General features: G+C 48.4%; 1 protein-coding gene across 1 annotated transcript in view; it reads right to left on the bottom strand.

Annotated features, from left to right (window-relative positions):
- MELK (maternal embryonic leucine zipper kinase) overlaps positions 1-23,230 on the bottom strand; it is a 350,951-nt gene that overhangs the window by 75,801 nt on the left and 251,920 nt on the right. Inside the window, exons 14-15 of the mRNA XM_086961674.1 lie at positions 18,275-18,500; positions 345-432 (exon numbers count right to left, since the gene is read on the bottom strand). Of these exons, the coding sequence (XP_086817800.1) occupies positions 345-432; positions 18,275-18,500 (314 nt within the window). The remainder of the gene's footprint in view (positions 1-344; positions 433-18,274; positions 18,501-23,230) is intronic.

The raw sequence follows: 23,230 nt of genomic DNA, 5'->3' as shown, positions 1-23,230 counted from the left end.
CTGGATTGTTGGGAACATTCAACATATACTGCTTACCTTCGGAGGTAGTGTCCGCTATCACTGTATAATGAACATTAGATAGAAATGTTTAACCAGAGAGTCAAAGTAATAGATGGAACAAATTCAAATACTTGAACAATGTATGGGGAAATAGTTCAGCTTTTTATGTGAGACACAGATGACAAACCTAGACTGGTTGTACAGAGTTGGATAGTTCAGTTAAGCAGCAAACTTTGCCAATACTACAAGGTAAAATTAAAACAAATCAATTTGCTCAAACTGCACAGGATGCAGCCAAGAACCTTCTAAAATACCAACAGCAGTGTATGAAAAATGAAACCTACCGCCTTTCTGGACTAATGCTTGCAATTGCTATTTCATCCGTTTTGTTAGAAACTTTTATTGCTGGGTTCTCTTTTGTACAGTTCTTCTCTGTTGGAGAAAAAATTCATACTTTGTGATGCAGAATAAGTCTTAATATTCCACCTATTTTAAATCCACTTCTCCTTTCCACCCCCGAAAAATTATTGGCCTGGACAAGCATTTACAGTTTTTATTCCTCTTCATGTAAAGGTAAAATTATTGGGCATAAGCGTAATGTAATGCAGATTAAGGTGGTTCGCGGACAGACCATTGATGTTTTGGAGCTCTCACCTTTCAGAGGCATACACGGCTTCTCAACTACTCAAAGAAAAGCTGTGAGTAGCTGTTGTGTGACGTCCAGAATGCACTTGCGTGTCCGCATTATCTATAGAACAGAGCTAAATATCCACCTCAGTTCACTTTTGAGGGTCTGATTGAGCTTTAGCTCAGTTCTACGCCCCATGCAAACCCACCAAGAAAAGTTACTATTTAATTAAGGATTTTAAAATTTAATATTTTCTTGCTTCACATTTGCTTCGGTTGGGACAGAAAAGTCCTTTGCATGGTAAGAGACACGTACCCCTGCCCAGAGTGCCCAACTGTACTGTTGTCTGGCTCCCGAATGCTGTTTTTTTTCATATGCAAACTGGGAGCATGCGTTTGCACAATGACATAGGCCTGTATAATGAATTGCGGTCTTGTTGGACCAGGATGGGTGCTCAAAGTGCTACCCTCAGTGGTGGAAGGCTATCGCCTTCACCAAGAGTTTAACAGCACAAGCGTGGAGGTGGCAGCATACCATGTAGTGATCATTAGTAGTAAACACAATCTTTTTATACCAAGTCACTGCAGTGAGGCCTGCAGACTCACTCACCATTTTAAAACGTTCAGCTACGGTGTGCTTAACTCACCCATGGCCTACATCAGTTAGATGGGGAGTGCTGCGCACGCAGGAGTAGTGACTTTGCATTGTTGTATGTGTGCTTGGGCAGGGTACCGTACAAGGATGGAGCAGTACTATGCAGTGCATATGTGGTTAGCACATGTACTGGGTGTATGTATGGCCAAGCGGAATAATTTACCTGAGAGATGAATCGTGATGCAGTGTATGCGTGACAAACACGTTTGGCGCCTTTGTACTTGTGTGAAGTACAATGCATGAAGGGTGAAGAGTTGAGCAGTGCGCACAGTGTGCGTGCTGGCAGTGCATGTGCTTAATTAACACACCCTAGTTAAAGATAGTAAAGCTTCAGTGCTGAACAGCGCAAACAGACTGAGTGTGCGCTAGATGCATGTAAGGGAACAATGCCTAGAGATATTCGCGCTGAACAGCATGTGTGCAGAGAGTGTACACTGAGTAAATGTGGCTGCAAGGGTCCATGGTATGGAGGGCCCTGGGTTCCATTTTGGGAAGCCCAGGCCTACCTGGTGAAGACATTAGGAGGAGAGGACCCCCCAGCCCCTAACAAATTTGTGGATGGCTGTCTTTCTTTGAGCTGGGTGGGACACACACTGGAGGGAAAGAAGAGACTCCCTTTACATCTTCCAAAGCCTGCTCTTTAATAAATCACAGGAAAGGGGCCTAGACATCTCTGGAAGGGAGATGGGACGGATAAAATAATCAAAGAGTAGGGCTGGAATAACCTTTTAATGCACATATCACTGTGGCTGTCATCTAGGTGTGAACTTTGTTCACTCACCATGAACTATGTGGTGGACAATCAGCCCAGGAGTGATGCCTGCTATGACAGACCTCTTTCATGAAGGAAGATGAAAAGAAGTGCCAACTTCCAAAGAAGCAGAACCCAAACACAAAACTTCAAAGACCCAGATCTTAAATTACATTTGGAGTCTGTAAAGGGACTATAAGAAGGGGAGGCAGAGTCCCCCAAAAAATTTGCCATCTGCTACAGAGCCAGGCGGGCTGTGTGAGACAGGAAGCGCTGCAAGCCTGTGACCAGGACTAAGGGCAAAGGCCTGTTAGTCTCCCAGGTGGTTGAGGAGACATCACTTTGGGCACCAAGGTCACCTGCCTGCTTGTCAAGACCAGTGCAACCTATGAGGGAGAGAAGATTGTTGGAGGGTGTGAGGTCCAGTGGGGAGCTCTGTATGAGGATTTCCTGAGTAAGGAGAGAGGCTGTGCACGGTTTGGCCCACTGCACATGTGCAGTATCCTCTCTGCAATTTCGTATGCCAGGATAAAGCTGCATTGTTCTCAGCTGTATCAAAAGCACTGTGCAGGAAGCACCAAGCACAGGATCTGTGACTATCGAGATCAGCAACCCAGTATGATAGGAGGGGCCGCCACTGGAAGGGCGATCGCCTAAGGAGAGTTTGCGCCCTGATCAGGAGTACCACAGCAACCCAGTATAATAAGGAGAGGCTTCCGGTACCACTTTGGCATAGAGTTCGGGACGTTATTTCAGACCAAAGAAGAACTGCTGTATCCAGTGGGTCGAACCTGCACACCGTGATGTGCTCTTGCCAAAGTCACCAGGGTTCGCTGAGATGCCGCAGAACAAAGTCGCCAGGTTTCGCTGAGATGCCGCAGAGGGTGTTACGCCCTTGCTGGAGCTCCGGCTGGGAGCAGAGGATCACATCAGCAAGCACCCCTTGAACTAGAGGGACAGACAACTTACCATTTTTGTCCGGCAAGTACCACTATAGTGCATTCCCCCATACCCTCCTAAACCACCATCGCAACATGAATCCTATCGGCAATCACACATATAAAATCAACTACCCACCGTCACTCACCAAAAAAGCTGCTGAACGCTTTAAACACAACTTCCTTAAGTCACACCCTGAAACCCCCTTTGCTGACACCTACTTCTCACCGGTCAATGGATCCCTGAACACTGACATCTTCCACACCACACGCAGAGCGCAATGGAGAAAAGCGTTTATCACCTTACTCACCATCTCCTCCACCAGGAAATCCGCTCACAGCCTAACTCTCTCCATCACACCGTCCCAATTCTTTCCAGGCAGAGCCACCATCACTATCTATAATAACGGGATTGTCCTATCTCAATTCACAGACAGGAACCTGGAACTACTAGACAACCTGTTCCCCACTTTCAAAGAGCACCTCTCCAATTCGCGGACCAACACGCCTATCTCCTCCAGTCCCACCATCCATGACCTCACAGCTCCTACCACCCATAACCCCTCTAACCTATCTCAGAGCCAATTGCCTACTACACACTCCTCAATCAGGGACACACCTACCACCCCTGACCTCACATTTCACACCCACAACCCCTCTATCCCAGTTCAGCACCAGGCAGTCGTAACACACGCCTCAAACACAGACACAGATCGCTCCCCCTCATACACCACTCACACCCCCACCCCTTCTACTAACCATCGGACCTTCACACACCATCAACACTCCTCTCACACCTACAGCGGGCTTTAACACTCCGCTCACCCCTGACAGCACAGCTCCCACCCACAACACACCTAACCTAGTCCAGCACCAGAACAACACGCATTTCGTCAATTCTCCCCCTTTATCCCCCCATTCTCAGTCCCCACTACCCCCTAATCAACTACGCAGAACACACCTCTCTTAATTTAACTCCCCCACCCCACAACAGGACCATCTCCAGTCCCACTTCCCCTCCTACTCTCAGCCCCCACTACCCTTCCTGCACCCCCACCACTACTACCAGTCTCCCAGCCTACACCTTGACCCCCCCGCCTACCATCAATGCCCTCACTCATACCACCAACCTCCCCCCTACCACATCCACACCCCTCCCGCCCATAACCTCTCTCCTCCCTAACACCATCCCGGTCACTAACACAATGCAGACCTGCTCGAACACCAGCCCACTCTCCCACCTGCACGCGAATTCCCTGGTCAGTCATTCACCTCTGACTACCACCCCCACCTCCACCACCTACCCCTCGATGGACAACATCATGGCCACCCTTATGCAGATCAAAGAAGACATACACATTATCAAAGCACGACTCTCCACACACCACATACACCCCTCACCCACCTCCACCTCCACCTCCACCTCCCCTCCCAACTTGTCCCCTACCCCTCCGGATGACTCCCTCACTCAACACGCCCCACACCGGGCGTCAATCCCTGCTCATAGGCGCAGCAACTGCCCTCGTCCCCCTCGTCGCCCCTGCAACCCTTCACACAACCAGACCCCCTGCCCAACTTGTCCCCCACCCTTCCGATTAACCCGCCCACTCAACTCTCCCCCAACCTGACCTCAATCCCAGCTCGCAATCGCAACAACCGCCCTCGTCACACCCACAACCCCACTTCTGACCTCGACACACTCACCCTTCTCCGCTCCTATGACCCAGCCCCCCAAAATCACACAACAACCCCACACCTCACAATTCCCACGATACATTCAAATCCCCTTAGACCCCCCACACTAAACAATAGATTCTCCATCCCCAATAACCTTAGAAAAGTCCCTCTCTCTCTAGAACCATCTACCTCCCTCAAATGCACTCTCCTCAACTGCAGATCGGCCTCGAAACATTCCGCCGCCATTGCTGATCTCCTCTTATCGCTGGACCTTGACCTAATCATCCTGACTGAAACCTGGCTAACTGAATCTTCGACACCTATAATGGACATTCTGGTTCCTCCCAACTACCACATTATCAGGCTCGACAGATCAGGCAAAATAGGTGGTGGAATCGCATGCATCTACAGGAACAACCTCTCTGTTCTGAAAGTCAATTCCACCTCCCTACCATCCCCAACATCCTGGGAATACATCTGCATCGACATTATTAGTGAGGGCAAACCGATATGCTCTCTTCACAGCATTTACCACCCACCCAGGGACAACCTCACCTTTTTCCAACAAATCATGGATATGATCTCAACCAATTCCGACGGCAGCTCACCCAAATATACCTTGGCGACTTCAACCTCCACTGGAACGATCGCAATGATGCGGTGGTAAATAGTCTTAAAAATTTCCTCGATGCCCTTAACCTCACCCAAATATGAGACAGCCCGACCCACGAGAAAGGTTCTATCCTCGACCTGATCATCTCCAAAGAGGACTATCCAACTCGAGTCCATCCAACCCTGTGACTGGTCAGATCATATTGTCACATTCTTCATCAATGAAAAAGTTTAAGTTAACCCGGCACAATTCTCCAAACCCAAAGTCTGGAAAAGGGACATGAAAAAACTCAACCCAGGCTCTTTGTCCCCTAACAGTTGCAATCTCCTACTCCCACCGTCTGGCGCTACGGACTTTCAAACCTTGACTGACCACTACCTCAACGCTATGACCTCAATAATTAATGAGGCGGCACCTATGCAGCTAAAAAGAGTCTCTACTAAAATCTCCAATCCATGGTACAACGGGAGTCTCAATGAGGATAGACGAGACATGCGAATGGCAGAGCGTACCTGGAGATCAGCTCCCTCTGCAATGCACCTAAAAGATCTGAAGAAAAAGAGAAATGCCTACTTCAGGAAAATAAAACGCTCAAAAGCAGACTTTCAGCCTCCAGCTCGACCAAGCAAAAAACCGCCCGAGAAAACTGTTTGAGCTAATCAGAGCACAATCCAAGGATCAACCCCAACCACTCAACACTGTGCGGGAGGCACCCTCCTGCGAAGACTTCGCTACCTTCTTTATCCAAAAAACTGACAACATAAAGAACGATCTCCTCATTGATGCAAGCCTCTACTCCAAACCCCAGTGCCTAGCACCCATTGAACCAAAAAACAATGCTACATGGTCAACCTTTGGCACATACTCGGAAGAAAAATTGGCAAACTGCTCAGCACCCTGAAACCATTCAATCACCTCACGGACCCCCTTCCTGCTACCGCAGTGAAAGACTTTACCCCTTTATTTCTCCCTCTCTGGACTAAAATTATCAACAGCTCTCAAAGTTGGTCAGGTCACACTTCTACTAAAGAAACCTACAGCCGACCCCTCTGATCTCAACAATTACCGTCCCATTACCAATATTCCCACTCTTGCCAAACTGCTGGAAAAATGCGCACAACTACAATTGACTAAACACATTGAACAATTTGATCTCCTTAACCCTCACCAGTCAGGCTTCCAAACAGGACACAGCACAGAAACTGCTATGACTCACATAATCGACGACGCACTCCAAATGCTAGACCAAAACGACACCTGCCTCCTCATCCTTCTTGATCTCTCTTCAGCATTCGACACCGTTAAACATGAGAATCTACTAGAACTACTAAACACAAGAATGGGTTTATCTGGAACTGTTCTCAAGTGGTTCACTTCCTTTCTTCACAACAAGTCGCAGAAATTCAAGAGCAACAACCTGATGTCCTCGCCAATACCAGTAACGCTAGGCATCCCCCAAGGATCCTCTCTTTCCCAAACTCTGTTCAACCTAGTCATGGAACCTCTCACCACTTTGCTACAAGTATCCAATGTACACTTTCACATGTACGCCGATGACACCCAACTTTATCTCAAATTACAGTCCCCCAAAGACATCTTGCTCCTGAACTCAACGATCAGATGCACCCAATCCTGGCTTGCCGACAATCATCTCAAACTCAATGCCCTGAAAACAGAGTTCCTTCTGATCTCACCTCCAGCGAAGATCTCCACCACCCAAATTTGGCTTAAACACCTAACCGCACTCAATGTCCAACCCACCATCGTGGACTCAGCAAAATCTTCAGGCGTAACACTCGACACCAATCTCAACATGCAGCGACATAGCAGCAAGGCAACAAAGGGAGCGAACTTCCAGATCAATACTCTGAGGAAACTTAAACCCTTCCTCCCAGCCAAAGACTTCCAAACCGCAGTACAAGCACTTGTCATACCTCGAATTGAATATGGCAGCATCGCCCTCTGCGGACTCCCCCCAACTACAAACGCACCCCTAAGAGCTTCTCTAAACGCTGCAGCGAGACTCATCACTGGGTCAAAAAAGCACTCATATCACCCCCGACTTGAAATCCCTGAACTGGCTGCCTTTTAAAGCCAGAATACATCTGAAAATCGCCTGCATGACACACAAGGCGGTACACCTAAACTCACCCGGCTACCTCGCTCAGAAACTGTCAATCTCTGGCGGAGCCAGAAACACTAGAGGCACCAACAATCTTCTGCTGAAACCTCGAAGATTCCGAAAGGAAAAAACATATAGGCGCTCCTTCTCAGGAATGGCGCCTAGGATCTGGAACTCACTCCCGCCCGAAACCAGGCTTATCTCCTCCACTACACTCTTTAAAAATGAAGTAAAAGCTATCCTCATGGCTAAATACACTTGAACTACTATCTCGAACACTGTTAATACTCTGCACCGATCTGTACTACATGTTTGACCCCTTTGCTTATTTGTATTTGTATTAGTTGTCCTATTACTCACATGATTGGCTTTGTAGCCACCTATTTGTACTGTTTGACCTATTGATTTATTTGTCTGATTATGCTCCTTCATGTACTATTCTTTGTAAAGCGCTCTGATATCTGCGAAGATCTTGTCCGCGCTATATAAAACTTTCAAATAATAAATAATAATAAGCAGGAGCAGCGCTCATCACTGAAACAACCTGACGCACAAGTTACTTCCCTTCGGTAACAATATATCTGTAAGAAACAGTAGTTTGTGTTAGATTCCTTACCTTAGAATATCCCCAGGCGTCAGATTGGATCCGGAATGCTTTGCGTAGCAGTACCCCTGCGCGTCGGTAGGCGTCGTCTGCGGCTCCGCGTCTGTCGTCGTCGGCGGGATTACGTCGGAGTACTTAGACGCTGCCCTCGCGTGCTGACTTCCGTACTTATGCACAGCTTTTCCGCACCAGGAACACAGAGCCATGATAAAAACAGACCCTGGTGCCATGAAAATAGGGCCCTCAAGGGTAAGAACCTTAACCCTAGATATCGGTTCGCAGAACGGGAAGGATGGGTGAGGCGGTAAGGAATCTAACACGAACTACTGTTTCTTACAGATAGATCGTTACAAAAGGAAAGTAACTTGTGCATCTAAAAGAAACAGGTTAGTGTTAGATTCCTAACCTTAGAATAGATACCCCAGCAATACCAACCCTGGTGGTGGGTCTGCAAACCAATAATCACACCAGAAATTCCTGGAGAACATAACGGACGAAAAAGCCATCTCTCCAGACTTGGCTGTCCAGGCAGTAGTGTCTAGCGAACGTGTGCAGCGAGGCCCACGTAGCTGCCTGACAGATGTCCTGCAAGGGGACTCCACGATCCAGGGCAGTAGTAGCCGCCATGGCCAGAGAGGAATGGGCCCTCAGCCCAACAGGAGGCTCCTTTTTAGCCTAAGAGTAGCATACCTTGATGCACAATACGACCTATCAAGAGGTGGTCCGTTTGTGCACCGCCCCTCCCTTCTTAGTGCCCACGTAACACACAAAGAGCTGGTCGTCCACCCGGAAATGGCGTGTGCGGTCCAGATAGAATGAGAGCACACGTTTTGAGTCCAGACGGTGGAGCCTCTCTTCCTCTTTTCGAGGGATGCGGAAGCGGAAAGAAGGTGGGCAAGGTGATGGACTGCCCGATGTGGAAGGCTGTGACTACCTTGGGCAGGAAAGAGGGACGCGTTCTCAAGACAACTTTGACCGGATGGACAGAAAGCAAAGGAGGTTTGGAAGAAAGAGCCTGGAGCTCACTCACTCTCCTGGCAGAGGTGATGGCAACCAGGAAGGCAGTCTTAAGAGTGAGAAGACGTAGAGGGCAATTTTGAAGTGGCTCGAAAGGAGCGCACATCAAATAAGTAAGAACAAGGTTCAAGTCCCACTGAGGCATCACGAAAGGAACATGAGGAAACATGCGAGTGATGCCCTTCAATAATCTATTTACAACAGGGGACTTAAAAAGAGAAGGCTGATCAGGTAGCCTTAAAAAGGCTGAAATGGCAGAGAGGTAGCCCTTGATCGCGCCCAGAGCAGAGCACTGCTGGGCAAGAGAAAGAAGAAAGAGAAGCTCTGAAAGGGGGGCAGAAAGGGGATCCACAGCCTCTGATGTTCACAATGCCACAACTTTGTTCCTCCTGCAGGCGTATACCGATTTTGTGGAGGGACGCCTGGCTGCCAGAATCACATCACAGACATCAGGAAGCAAGTCAAATGGCCTCAACTGTTGCAGCTCAATCTCCACGCATGGAGGTGGAGACTGGACAGGTTCCAGTGGAGGACCGTCCCCTGCTGCTGCGACAGAAGGTCCTCCTGAAGAGGCAGATGAATCGGGGGATCGACTGACCTGCTGAGTAGCTCGGGATACCAGTATCTTCGTGCTCAGTCCGGAGCCACAAGGATGACTTGGGCCTGGTCGCACCTGATTTTCAGCACTCTGGGCAGAAGTGGTATAGGCGGAAAGGCGTACAATAGACCGCAGCTCCACTCGCGACGAAAAGCGTCTCCGACCGAGTGCCGCCTTGGAAATTTCAACGCACAGAACGGATGACATTGTGCGTTCTCTTCTATGGCGAATAGATCTAACCAAGGTTCTTCCCATCTCTGTTAGAGGCCTTGCGCCACATCAGAGTTCAGACGCCATTCGTGATCCATCATGCACCGGCGGCCGAGTTTGTCCGCCCTGGTGTTCAGAGAACTTGCCAGGTGTTGAACCACAAGGATGACGCCCTGGTGTTCCAGCCATTGCCACAGGCGCAGAGTCTCCTGACAAAAGGTCCACGACCCCACCCCGCCCTGTTTGTTGCAGTACCACATGGCGGTGTTGTCGATGAACACCTGCACTACAATTCCCCAGACAGAGGGAAGGAATGCCTTCAGTGCAAGCAGGATCGCCCGCAGCTCAAGAAGGTGGATATGGAGCCGGGACTCCGCCGGAGACAAGAGGCCTCTGATCTCCGCCTCTCCCATGTGGGCCCCCCCCCAGCCCAGGAGGGACGCATCCTTCACCACTACGTGCTCCGGTTGGGGTAGGGAGAGGGATTTGCTGTTGAGCCAATCGCGGTCCGTGAGCCACCACTGCAACTGTCTTGCAGTGCCCTCCGAGATGAGGAAGTGGTCGGAGAGGTTGCCCTGATGCTGGGCCAACTGAAACTTCAGGTCCCACTGCAGAGCCCGCATCCGCCACCTGGTGTGATGCACCAGAAGGATGCAGGAGGCCATCAGCCCCAGAAGCTGCAGCGTCAACCTGACCGAGACTCGGGATAAAGGTCGAAAGATCAGAATCAGAGCATGAATATTCCTAACCCGCTGTTCGGGAGGATAAACCCAAAACTGCGCTGAGATCAGAACCACTCCGATGAAGAGGAGCTTCTGAGAGGGACACAGGTGTGACTTCGGCACATTGATGGAGAACCCCAGCAGGAGCAGGAGGTTGGCCGTAGTCTGGAGGTGGCTGACGACTGTCTGGGGCGAGCCTGCATTCAACAACCAGTCGCCGAGATAGGGGAAGACTGACACCCCTAATCTGCAAAGATGGGCTGCGACCACCGCCATAACTTTCGTGAACACCCGAGGGGCACTGGTAAGGCCGAAGGGGAGCACGGTAAACTGGAAGTGCTTGCTGCCTACCGTGAACCGCAGGTAACACCGGTGGGCCGGAAGGACGGGGATGTGAAAATAGGAGTTCTGCCAGTCCAACGCTACCATCCAGTCTTCTGGGTCTAGGGCAGCTGAGACCTGAGACAAAGTCAGCATCTTGAACCTCTCCTCCTGGAGGAAGCCGTTGACGTTCCGCAGGTCCAAGATAGGGCAAAGGCCCCTTTGCCCTTCTTGGGAACCAGGAAGTAGTGGGAGTAACAACCACACCCTACTTCTGGCCCAGGAACGCGTTCAATGGGTCCCCATGGCCAAGAGGGCCGTAATTTCCTCTTGCAGAATTTGCAAGTGATACCCTGACATGCGGTGGTACTGCAGTGGCATGGCTGGAGGGGTCGCCTCGAAGGGGCGAGAGTAGCCCCTTTGGACGATTTGCAGCACCCACATGTCCGATGTGATGGAGCGCAAATGGAGGAGGTGATGGCGAACCCTGCCCCCCCACTGGCAGCGAATGGGCCTGAAAGCTCGAACTAGAAAGGCTTTGAGGCAGATGCTGCGGGGTGGATGTGGACTGGCCTCTCCCCTGTCCCCGCTACGGCGGTTACCACGTCCGCCACCACGCTGGATGTTAGTCTGTGGCCCGTGGCTGGCAGGACGTGAGGGGGCGCCCCTTCCTTGGCAACTAAAGGAGCGAAAGGCAGAAGGTTGCTGGCGCTGGCCCGACAGGCCCAAGGACTTGTCCGTAGCTCTGGAGTCCTTGAAACGCTCAAACGCACTGTCTGCCTTGTCGCCAAAAAGGCGACGGCCATCAAACGGCATGTCCATGAGGGAATTCTGGACATCTGCCGAAAACTTGGCGGACCTCAGCCAGGCATTGCGGCAAACCGCCACCGTCGTGGAAATCGCCCTACCCAGCGAGTCCATGGTATCCAGCCCACACCGGAAAGAATACCGTGCTGCATCCAGACCTTCTGTAAGAGCTTGAGCGAGTTTGACCCGGACCTCCTGACAGCTGACAGCACGTCCACGACCGTGTCCCACAGAGAGTGGGTGTAACGGCCCAAAAGGCACGCGGTGTTGACCGACCACAACCCCAAACTATGTGAGGAGAACAGCTTCTTACCGAACTGCTCATACCTTTTGGATTCCCGATCAGGTGGTGCAGTTGGGAATGCGGTCTGGGAGTTAGAGGCCTGGATAACCAGGCTCTCTGGGGTGGGGTGGGTGGACAGGAACCTAGGGTCGCCCGGGGCCGGGCTGTGGCACCTGGCCACGTTCCGATGTACAGGGGGACCTGTAGCAGGCCTGGACCACGTGCCCAACAGAACGTCAGTAAGGGCCTCATTAAACGGCAGGAGAGGCTCCGAAGAGCTTGCCTGCGGTTTAAGGACCTCGGTGAGGTTAGTCCTCACGGCTGCGACGGGGAGCTCAAGAGCCAAGGCCTTGGCCGCCCTCGTCAGCACCACGCTGTAAGCAGCCCCCTCCTCCGTAGCCATGGTAGGAGGAGAGACAAAGCCAGTGTCAGGCGAAGTGTCCAAACCACTGGCATCCCCTAGATCCACTGCCCAGTCCTGAAACGAATGGCAATCCCGTGCCAGGTGGTCCTCAGACCCCTCCCAGCCCCCCTCGCCTTCCATCTCCTGATAGTCAGCCTCAAAGGATGGGGCCAAATCATAGAAGAATTGCCCTTCTCTCGGCGTGAATGAGGCCTCGAGTGACGCCGGTCTGACGCCGGATCGAGGGAGGGACTAGGGATGACGTCGGGGCGACACCCTGGGGGTCGGCGCCGGTGGAGGGGTCGTAAGGTCAACCAGCGGCGACCTAGATCCGGTGGGCCCTGCGGCGTCGGCGGCGCCGGGGCCGAAGCACCCGGCCCGCTTGGGCTCCCAGTCGGAAGAGAGAGCGACCTCATGGCCATGAGGAAGGCATTGATCTCCTCCGGCGTCGCTTTCAGCCCAGGGACCGGCGGGTATGGAGCTGGCAGCGGAGCTTGCGACTCCGGCGGAGCAGTGTGGGCAGTGTCGCCCAAACCCCCGGCCTCGTTGAGTGAGCGTCAGAAAAGCGATGTCGTCTCTTCAATTTCTTGTGCCTCTTACCTGAGGACTTTGAGCCCGAATGGTGTTGACTTGCCGAGCTTCGATAACAGTGGCCCCGCGACCGGTTCTTCGACCTCCTCCTCGACCTGGACCGTGAACGGCGCGGGCTGACTGCCGGAGCTCGAGACACTTACGGGACCGCTCCTGCCTAGCCTTCGACGTCAAGGCCCGGCACTCGGGGCACGACTTGTCGTCATGGTCGGCCCCAAGGCAATACAGGCACCGGTGGTGGGGGTCGGTAACCGACATCAGTCGGTTGCAATCGGTACAGGGCTTGAACCTGGGCATCCCTACTGGCACAAATAGTCTTTACGACTCGAAACAGGATCCAAAAAAAGATTGAAAAAGTTTGTAACAAAGTGACTAAGGAGTACTGCTTTTTCCGGATCTGCGCTTGCTGGCGCGGAAAAAAAGAAAGAACTGACGTCAGCGCACGAGGGCGGCGTCTCAGTACTCCGACAACGTCATCCCGGTGCCAACGACGGACGCGGAGCCGCAGACGACACGCAGGGGTACTGCTACGCAAAACTTTCCGGATCCAGTCTGACGCCTGGGGATATTCTAAGGTAAGGAATCTAACACTAACCTGTTTCTTTCAACTCAACAGTGCTGCTCGACAGGAACCTGCACGACTTTGCTGTGCAGGATTCGGAAGCACCTGAGTAGAGGTAACTCGCTCCACCGCTGAACTCTACTTTAGTGGGTATGACTCAAACCAGGCCTTTGGGGCTCCAGGGATCTTGCTGCCAGCGATGCAATGGCACCATAGGCCCTTCTCAATAAATTTCTAAAAGGTTAGAAGGGAAAGCTCTTAAGTACGGCCTAATAGTTTGCGATCCTGATAAGGCCACCAATGATTGGAAAATAACCCTGGACATGTTACACTAAGGATGGTGGGACAGGGATTTGCCTTACAACTACAAGAGCCCTCGACCTCAAGGAGGATGGTCGTATTCCTCAGCAAGTGTACAATTAGTAATAAAATGAAACTTTTTACTCAAATGTATTTGGCTGGACATTGATTTATTGTTTGTTGTTTACATTTTGAGTTACTATTCGTGTTCATTGACCTGTATCTAAATAAACAATCCCCCTCCTAGCCCCAGAGCCTTGACCACAGCTACCACTGAGAGTCAAGTGCAGAAGGGGGACTTGGCCCAACTGACAGGATCCATAGTAGGTCAGGCGACTGGACACCAGGAGAAAAAGGTCTCATCCTCCATGGTTGGGCCCAGTAGCCCCTGTGAGTGTGGCACGCGGCTTTCTTTCAGGGGTTATGACAGCTGCAGGCTTGAAATTTAACGCCATAGTGAACATAATTTTTGTCATTACTCTAGTTGCAACACTAATCCACACAGCCAAGTGCAGAACAAGTACTCAAAAAATATACACACAAGGTGCTCCACCTTACTCCAATTACAGAGAGCCTGTCATGACAGAACTACACTATACATTCATTGGCATTACTACAGTTGTGAATCACATGCCGATCTATCAGGTTATCCTCAACTGTTTAAATGTGGCACTAAACCACCTTTAACAGAGATGCACTAGACCAACTTTAACAGATGCCAATCAGCCTCACGTCCGACTGCTATCAGGGAAGAAGACTGGTAGTGCAAAAGATAGCAGCCCCATTGAGACAAACTTTGTCAGAATGATAGTCAAGTCCAGTACACAGCCGAGGGTCATAAGAGGCAAAGCACCACACTCACAACCAGATGCCAGAGCAACTCCAAGTGAACCCGATCATAAACAAGAGAATCAATGCTGGTATTCAGGCGATCAGAGATGGACCATGAAGGCAGACACATCCAAGCGACCGCTCCAAGAGCCCTCATCAGATGTGCTCACTCAGTCTCCACACAATGCAAACCAGGTCCCATCTTTGCTCCATGGCATCTACAGATAAATAAGCATTTAAGTAGGATCTACCACTGATTCAGGTGTGAGAAAGGTAAAGAAATCAGGGATGTTTTCTATATTTTAGCCTGGGTTGAAGCAGCTATACACTGAAAGGCTATCTACTCCGTAAACTCACTAAACTTCATCTTTCCTGTTGGCAGATTCTCTTCACACAGCAGGATGGTCTCATTTTCGGCTAACCTCAGTACTAGTCTGAATGAAGATTAAAAGTCTGTTAAATGAGAAGAGAACTGAGAAAGCCCACTCCTTGCCTTGGCCTTGTTTTTACAGAAGACCGCTTCCTTGTACAGCTAGATTTGTTATAGCTTGGAAAAACGTGGTCTGCTAAGATATGTCCAGACTAAAAGAACTTGCTTTATTCTCATGTTCCAACTTGCACTGTGTCCAGAAGGGGGATGTTGATTAAAGACAAGATGAGCAAATTTGTCAAAAGCACTGTGCCCCAATGTGGAGTGCGATTTCTGACAGTCCAAGGAATTTGCAGGAAGTGTTCATTTAAAAGCCTTGACTCACATGTATGAGGAGACTGTAAATACCAACCCAGCAGAAAGAAATTAAGGTAGTAGGAAAATATTGTGGCAACCTGGTGTAGGTTGAGATGGTGCAAAGTGCAGGCTGCATAAGGATTTGACAGATTTTTCAGTAGACTGGTGCATATCAATGCAAGTTTGAGCATCAGAACAGTTGGTTGGATAACCCAGTACCCAAGGATAAAACTGTATAACACTTTAGACCTCGATTCAAAAACTGAAGGCTGTAGTGGCAACAAGGAAGCAACAAATACTCCAGGAATTTAATCAGAGGATCAATCTACCTCCAAACTCAGCCAGCGTAAGGGAAAGAAAATTAAAATATTTCAATGTAGAACGTAGAACGTGCGTGTTAAATACCAACCTAAATCTCTCAGAGAGAGCACAAGAAGTACATCAGAGAAATGGGCAGTCTACTGCTAAACGATAGAAACAATAAACCGTATAGGAAGCATCTCTGCTTTTCACAGGTACTTTCAACTCTGCAGAAGTAAAGGGACTGGAGAATGAAAGCGATGCCAGTGGAAGTTGATAAGAGGTGGTCTTAGTAATAGGAAGAGGTCATACATTCTGAAGCTCAACATATGTGTTTCAGTGTTGTGACAGAGTCCTCGTCAATTCACCTAGCATCAATCAACATCCCATACATACAAGGAAAAACAAAGAATGAGTCACTTGGAGCACATTAGTAGCTGACATTTTTTGAAAAAAGCAAGTTCTGTAAAGGAACACATTAACCGATTTTGATTCAGACTGAAAATTTTGTTTAGTTGAAGTTTAAGTGTAACAAAATTTCAAGCGTCAAGCTCCCATTTGAATCTAGAAGCGGATATATATATATATATATATATATATGTATATATATATATATATATATATATATATATATATATATATATATATATATATATATATATATATATATATATATATATATATATGTATATATATATACATACACACATACATACACACATATGCACTACAAAATGATGTGCATCTGTGCAAAGTGCCGTAAAGTACCACTTAACTAGGACTACACAATGAAAAGTTGATGCAAATGTGGCAATATTCTGTTATATGGTTAAATATTCTTAATAATGCAATCCATGTGAATTTCTGTAAGGAAATGCCTTTTATTGCTTGTTCATCCCCAAAGGTTTGGACTGGTGCTGCTGACTTTTCAACTGAGTGCACCAAGGCCTGAGTCCCAACCTGTCCAGATGGATTAGTTTCCTCCCTCTAGGAGGAAGCCACTCAGGGTGTGGTCTCATAAGGTGAAGACGCCTTTGGTGAGCATATAGAGATCACATTCCTGAAGGGTTGTCTCTATCTTCGGTTTGACAAGCTGACGGCGGGAACAGAGAGGGGAGTACATCTTCAAACTGGTTTTCTCCATGGATGTGTAGCTCACAGGTAGCACGCCTCTAGAGTGGGCTACAAAGCTAATATCCCAAAAAAGATTCAGACATCTTGGGAGTGGGCAGAATAGTGTACAGTGGGATTGTTGGATGCCACACATAGCCTGATGTCGTCACAGGGCAGGACGGACCATGGTAACCCATTGGCTAAAGACTGCACAGTCTCCCTAAAACCCCCCCGCCCCCCCCCCCCCCCAAACCAGGCATTTTCTGGGGATAAATATGGTGCCCCATGAACATTAGATCATGCCGGAACTAGACAAAGAACTGAAGGACTCCCTGCTGACCCTGGATCTGACAAGAGAGGCTGCACCACCGTCATCTAGACTGCACCTGTCGCACCTTGGGCTAGAGAAGACAGAACAGTGCCTATGGCTCCAAGCTCGAGGAAAAGACGCTCCTGAGGCCAAGACCAAAACAATGATTCCAAGGGGTAGTCAGCTGACCCCCTAGATCGAGCACTAGGGCCAAAGCTTAGGTAGCCCAACTCAGCAAGTCAGTAGCCACTTCTAAATAATTGCTGTTGCCCGCTGCTAGGGATTTCAAGAAACCGTTCGACGGCCAAAGTTGCACCCACGTCTGCCAGATCCAAGAGTGTCAATTGAGTCTAGATTGGTCGCTCGAAAGGGGCACTAGCCTCCACCAAAGGACATGGCTGGACCACTCAGTGGATATCGCAGCAGTAGCTGGCCGTTTACTGGTTCAAAGAGGACTTGAAGGGGGCCCAAACTTTGTGGTTAGAGTCACTCCACCTGTGAACTGAGGAGTAACTGCAAGGACACCTCCGTCGACTGCACTGCACCCAGAGCATCTTTGAACATCCTCCATCTCCAGCATCCCCAGATACTGGACCACTCCGTTAAAATATATGGCAGTTGTGGTGTAAAGTTTAGAATTGGACTAGAGAATGCTTTGATGACCAGGTAACTGTTCAAATACTCATTAGTGGTCCCACTGACCTTCTCCCTATCTGATTTGGTCGCTCTAGTCAGGCCGTAGTAGTCAAACAACGCTTTTAATCTTTTCAAAAGATTCAAGATTTTAGAACTACCAATGATTATTTGCAGTTGTGACTAAAAGAACCGAGTTACATTAACTTTAAAAATTTGTATCTCCGGAACCCTCAAGTGAATTTTGCTCATCTTGGTCTCTTAAAATTCATAAACATATAATCTATTTTTATAAATTGATTTCAGAATTCTTTCCGGTTGTGTGACTTAATTACTTTGTTATTTGGTGCTTCTAAATGCTTGACAGTTGTTTCTTAGTTTAAACATTGCTTCTCAAAGCCACAGCTAGCCAGGTCTAAGGTAAAGGTTTTTCCAAACCTGCATGAACCAAGAGAGTTTTGCGAGTATATTACATAGTAAGATCTCACAACCAAGCCACATAATGCACTCAAATTCAAACAACATCTATGTGTAAAAAAATATCATTAAAAAGCCTTACCTTTGGAAGAATTGCTAATGATACCATTTGGAGTGGAAAAAATGTCCCGGTGTTCATTTTGGCTTTTTTTAACGACTGGAAGTTTCGGAGTAGGAGGATACAAGAAGTTTTCTTCATTCATCCTATTAGAATTTTCTTTGTTTTCAGATCGTGGAGTCGCTCTCCGCTTTACTGGAGTTTGAGGTGTAGATTTTATACTGTTCGATCCAGACTTATATTTTGAAGGCTGTGTGTGATAATGGAGAGTTAATTAGAGAATACCAAATTTCACAGATATAGGCGGTAGTTTATACGTTTAATCTGGAGTGGGGAAAGTCTACCTAAAAACTACTACATGAGTAGGAGGGGTCGGGGGGGAAACCAATTCTCTCTGGATATTGGACTAGTTTAATTTTCTTTTCCAACTCCAATCTGCGCAACAGTAGGGAAGGTGTTGGACTTTAATTACAACACCACTCCACAAAAAGCAAGTTGTTGGAATGACTTGCATGCAGAATGAATTTGTGCTAAGGATGCATTTGTTCTGGTGCCGGCGCTGTGAAGGCACAACGTGATTTCGGCTTCGTCCTAAAGGACATTTACAAAGACCCTGAATACATGTGTAATTGGAAATGCAAAAAGAACAATTGATGGACAGAATGCAGAACAATGTCATACATTCACCCCAGTAGTACAGAGATCCCTATGTGGGAAGGGTAGGCCCAGACGTGGGTCCGGTGCTCACTACACCACTGGATTCAAGCTAGCCTGCTGATGAAAGGCGATGCCCTTAAACCGGTCTCAGGATACTCGTTTCCGGTCCAGGGAGGACCTGCCTTGGCAGTTCGGGCTGGACTGTTCCCACAAGGAACAGAGTCAAGACTGATTTGCATATGGCTGGGTCCAAACTGGGGTGGTGTGGTGAGCAAAAGAATGATGGATTAAACCCAGATCTTTGTGACTGGTGGTGAATGTTTGCATGGTCCAGCATTCCGTCCATCAATTGTTTCTTTTACATGTATAATTGGCACAGGTCTGGACTGGTAATTCAGTTTATGAAATGTAACTTCTCTCGACTAACTACTGCCAGTGTAATATGGGGTTACCTATGGCTCGAAACAATCTCAAACCTTTAAACACTATATAGAACATCCTGGAGAGGTATGAAATCAGAATGAATTTCAATGCAGACAACACCTAAATCCAACCAAAGTATTGTTGAATGATAGTTAAAGCTTTTAATTATTACTCTTGTTCAATCAATGGTCTTGATCACAAGACTAACCCAATGAAAAACGAATTTTATATTTTACTCCACTGTTGCTACATCTAGGGTAAACATTACGCTTTGGCTCATTCTAGAAGGCATACCACATACTTTCATTACACAAGCCAGATCTTATCTTTTCACACACGGCTCCTATCTGAGGACAAATGATTACGAAGTCAAACTCAAATTTAGATGAAGCTAGCCTTACTTTCAAGATTGGCCCATTAAGGTCACAAGCACTATCATTGTGAGAACTAGATAATCGATGTATTGATGAGCAAAACGCTCATATTTTAGGTAAAAGTACATCTCACAGCAAAGCTAAATGCTACACAGGTCAATTGCCATGCATTAACATGGTTATAATCTAACCAGTTACTTACCTTCGGTAACCCTCTTTCTGGTGGATACTCCATACATAGGTTCCTCACCTTTAGAATACCACCAGGTGACATACTGGGTCTGGGAGATTTTCCAGCATAGCCCTTGCAAGCCAGTAAGTGCAGTGCCAAGTCAACTCCGATCCACTGGAAGTGACAATGGAGTCACATGGAGGCGCCACCATGGAGCAATTCCAGTTTTTCTGGACATAGTCTAAGCCTTAGGATGCAGAGCCCAAAAATGTATTGTTTGCTCCAGTGGGCAGATTTCAAATTTCCCACAGAATGGGGAGAGAACGGTAAGAAATTTGCGGTTTGAGTATCCAGAAGAAAGAGTGTTACCGAAGGTAACTAACTTGTTCTTCTGAGAAATACCTCTAACCACAGATTCCTCCCCTTTAGAATAGATACTAAAGGAGTATGTTTCTCAGTGGTGGGCCTAAGGAACGCCTGACCAAAAAGTCCTGCAGGACTGAAGAGACAAAATGCCCTTCACGTCAGACCTGCATGTAAAGAAAAGTTGTGCTGTCTGAACGTGTGCACAGATGCCCACAATAAAGCCTGGTAATTATCTGGAACAGCCGCTCTACAGGCTATGATTGTGTTAACAGCCTAGGCCCTTGCGCAATTGGTTTTAAACCATTCAGTAGGCTGTGTCTTGGCCATCGCGCAGCAGGTCTTAATATAGAGGACTTTCCATCTGGACAAGTCAGTATCTGCAGCGCTTTGCCTTTCTTTCCTCTCAAGCACCCCACAGAAAAGGTAACCAAGTGAAGGCCCGGCAAAAGGTTTATGAGAAAACATCTCAACTAAAAATGAGTAAAATCATGACAACAGGCGATTTAAACAAGGACGGTTGGTCCTGTAGACTCCAAAAGACAGTAAGGGCTGACAAATTACCTTTAACCCTGCCCATGGCATGTTCTTCCTAGGTCAAAGACCGAACAGGAACACATCTGACTTTTTAGCTTGCAACAGGTCTGTGTTACTTGTGCCATATCAAGCCACAAATATTCAGTGTAAAGAGATTTTGTAGGAGGATGCCTGGCCGCCAAATGACGTCCGCCACTCTGGGAGGGACATCAAATGTTAACTTCCGCCCCTCAATCTTCATTCCTGGAGACGTAGATTACGCAGGCCCAGAGGCAAGCTCCTCCCCTGCTGCTGTAACAGATCTTCCAAAAGGAGTTGTCTTATCAGAGGGAATGATGCCTAGAATTACCAGGAACCATATCCTCTTGGCATAGTTTGGAGCCATTTGGACGACTTGGGCCCGGTCACTTATGATGGTTTAAAGTGCACTGGCAGGAGAGGCAGTATTGGGAAGGCATACAGTAGTCTGCCCTAGCGTTTAAAATCCCACGCTAGGTATGATCAGGAAATTGCCCAGACGATCCAGCGATGTATAGAGGCACCGGGCCTCTTGGCACAGAGCCCAAGACTCGGTACAAAAAAGGGTGGTGATGGACGGAGCATCTGAATCAATCAAACACTCACACCCAGTCAAAAGATCTGGGTTTAATCCATCACCGTTCTTTAGCCCACTCTGCCACCCCAGTTCAGACATGGCTATATGCAAATCAGTCTGACCCTGTGCCTCATTTGTAATTTGTAATTTGTAACTGTGTTTTGTATCGTGCCAACTCACCTACAGGTCTCAAAGCGCTACTGAACAAGTACAGCAACAAAGAAGGAAAAGAATATAGAGGTGTCTGATCTGGTAGCCGACTATTGAGATGGGAATGCGTCTTTGAAGAGTAAGGTTTTCAGGGACTTCCTAAAAACTTCCTCATGGGAACAGTCCAGCCCGAACTGCCAAGCCATGTCTTCCCTGGACCGGAAACAAGCTTCAGAGGACCGGTTTCTGGCATTCCAGCCTTCTTCAGCCCGGCTTGCTTGAATCCAGTGGCAAAGAGAGCAAGGGACTCACGTCTGAGCATACCCTGCCACATTTATGGCGGCCAAAAGCGGTACAAAATGGGGTGGTGATGGACGGAGCAATGTCTTCCCTGGACCGGAAACAAGCTTCCGAGGACCGGACTAATGCAGTACCACATGGTGTTAGTGTGGTCTGATGACCTGCACCAGACCCCCCCCCCCCCCTCCTTTCTACCGGATGGATAACAAAGACTTAAATTGTCAAGCAAATAGGCAGCAGTAATTAAAATCCCAAGCTGTTAATGAGCAGGAAATTGCCATGATGATCCAGCCAGGTCTAGAGGCACAGGGACTGCTGGCACAGAGCCCAAGACTGTCAATCCACTAATGGAGTACTACATAATGCTAGGGATGTCTGATGACCTGAACCAGCCCCCCTAGCTCCCTGGATGGATAACAGGAAGACTAATTGTCAAGTGAATCGCCTGCAGCTCCAGCAGGTTGATGTAGAGTGTGGTCTCGGGTGGAGACCAAAGCCCGCTGATCTCCATCTCTCCCAAATGACCTCCCCAGTCCAGTACCACCTCTGGGTGGAGTAGGGAGAGGCGTCCGCCGCTGGTTCAACAAGCCAATTCTGCAGCAGACTTTTTTGACACCTGGGTGGAGTCCAACAGGTTCCCTAGTCCTGGGTCCACTGAGACTTCAGATTCCTACTGTAGGAGTCACATAACACCTGGCATGGTCAACAAGTAAGATGCAGGAGGCCAGTAGCCCAAAAAGCCTCAGCCATTCCCATCGAACCCCATGACTGAGGTTAAAAGTCTGGGATCATAGCCCAAATGTCTTGACCTTACTGCTCCAGAGGTTAGGGACGATACACAGGACGGCTCTGATTATATAGAACTTCTGAGGAGTGAAGTGTGGTTTCAGCATGTTGGTAGTGAATCTCAACGATGTAAGGCGCATCACCATAGTCTGGAGGTGGTCTGTCACCGAATGGGACAAGCCCACCTTCAAAAGACAATCAGAGAAGGGAAGGCTGGAAGCCAGCCCTCCGAAGGTATGCGGAAAGGAATGTGCTACTTACCTGTAACTGCAGTTATCCAGTATTGGTATCTTTCATAGATTCACATGCCTGAATCATTCCCAGTCATCGAGATGGGAGTCCCCGGTACATAAATAAAGTAATGTCTCAGACATATATACATAGTAATGGGCCAGAGGCCTTTTATTAGTAACATATCAATGTCCTTTTATGAAAAGGACCAAACTTTGGCGAAGAGCCAATCAGCTATCACCACCCTCTGGAACCTTCCTGGAAGGAGCTCTAGTCGCTCAGATTTACGTAATAACAGTGCTAAGCAGATGTATTACTGAGCGAACTAAAGTGAGCCCTTCCAGGGGAGGTGGGTGGGTTGCATGTGAATCTATGAAAGATACCAATACTGG

Source organism: Lissotriton vulgaris, chromosome 3_1, assembly GCF_964263255.1.
Source record: "Lissotriton vulgaris chromosome 3_1, aLisVul1.2, whole genome shotgun sequence".
Lineage (NCBI taxonomy): Eukaryota > Metazoa > Chordata > Amphibia > Caudata > Salamandridae > Lissotriton > Lissotriton vulgaris.
The sequence above is the reverse complement of the archived record's forward strand: the minus strand, read 5'-3'. Positions and strand labels throughout refer to the sequence as shown.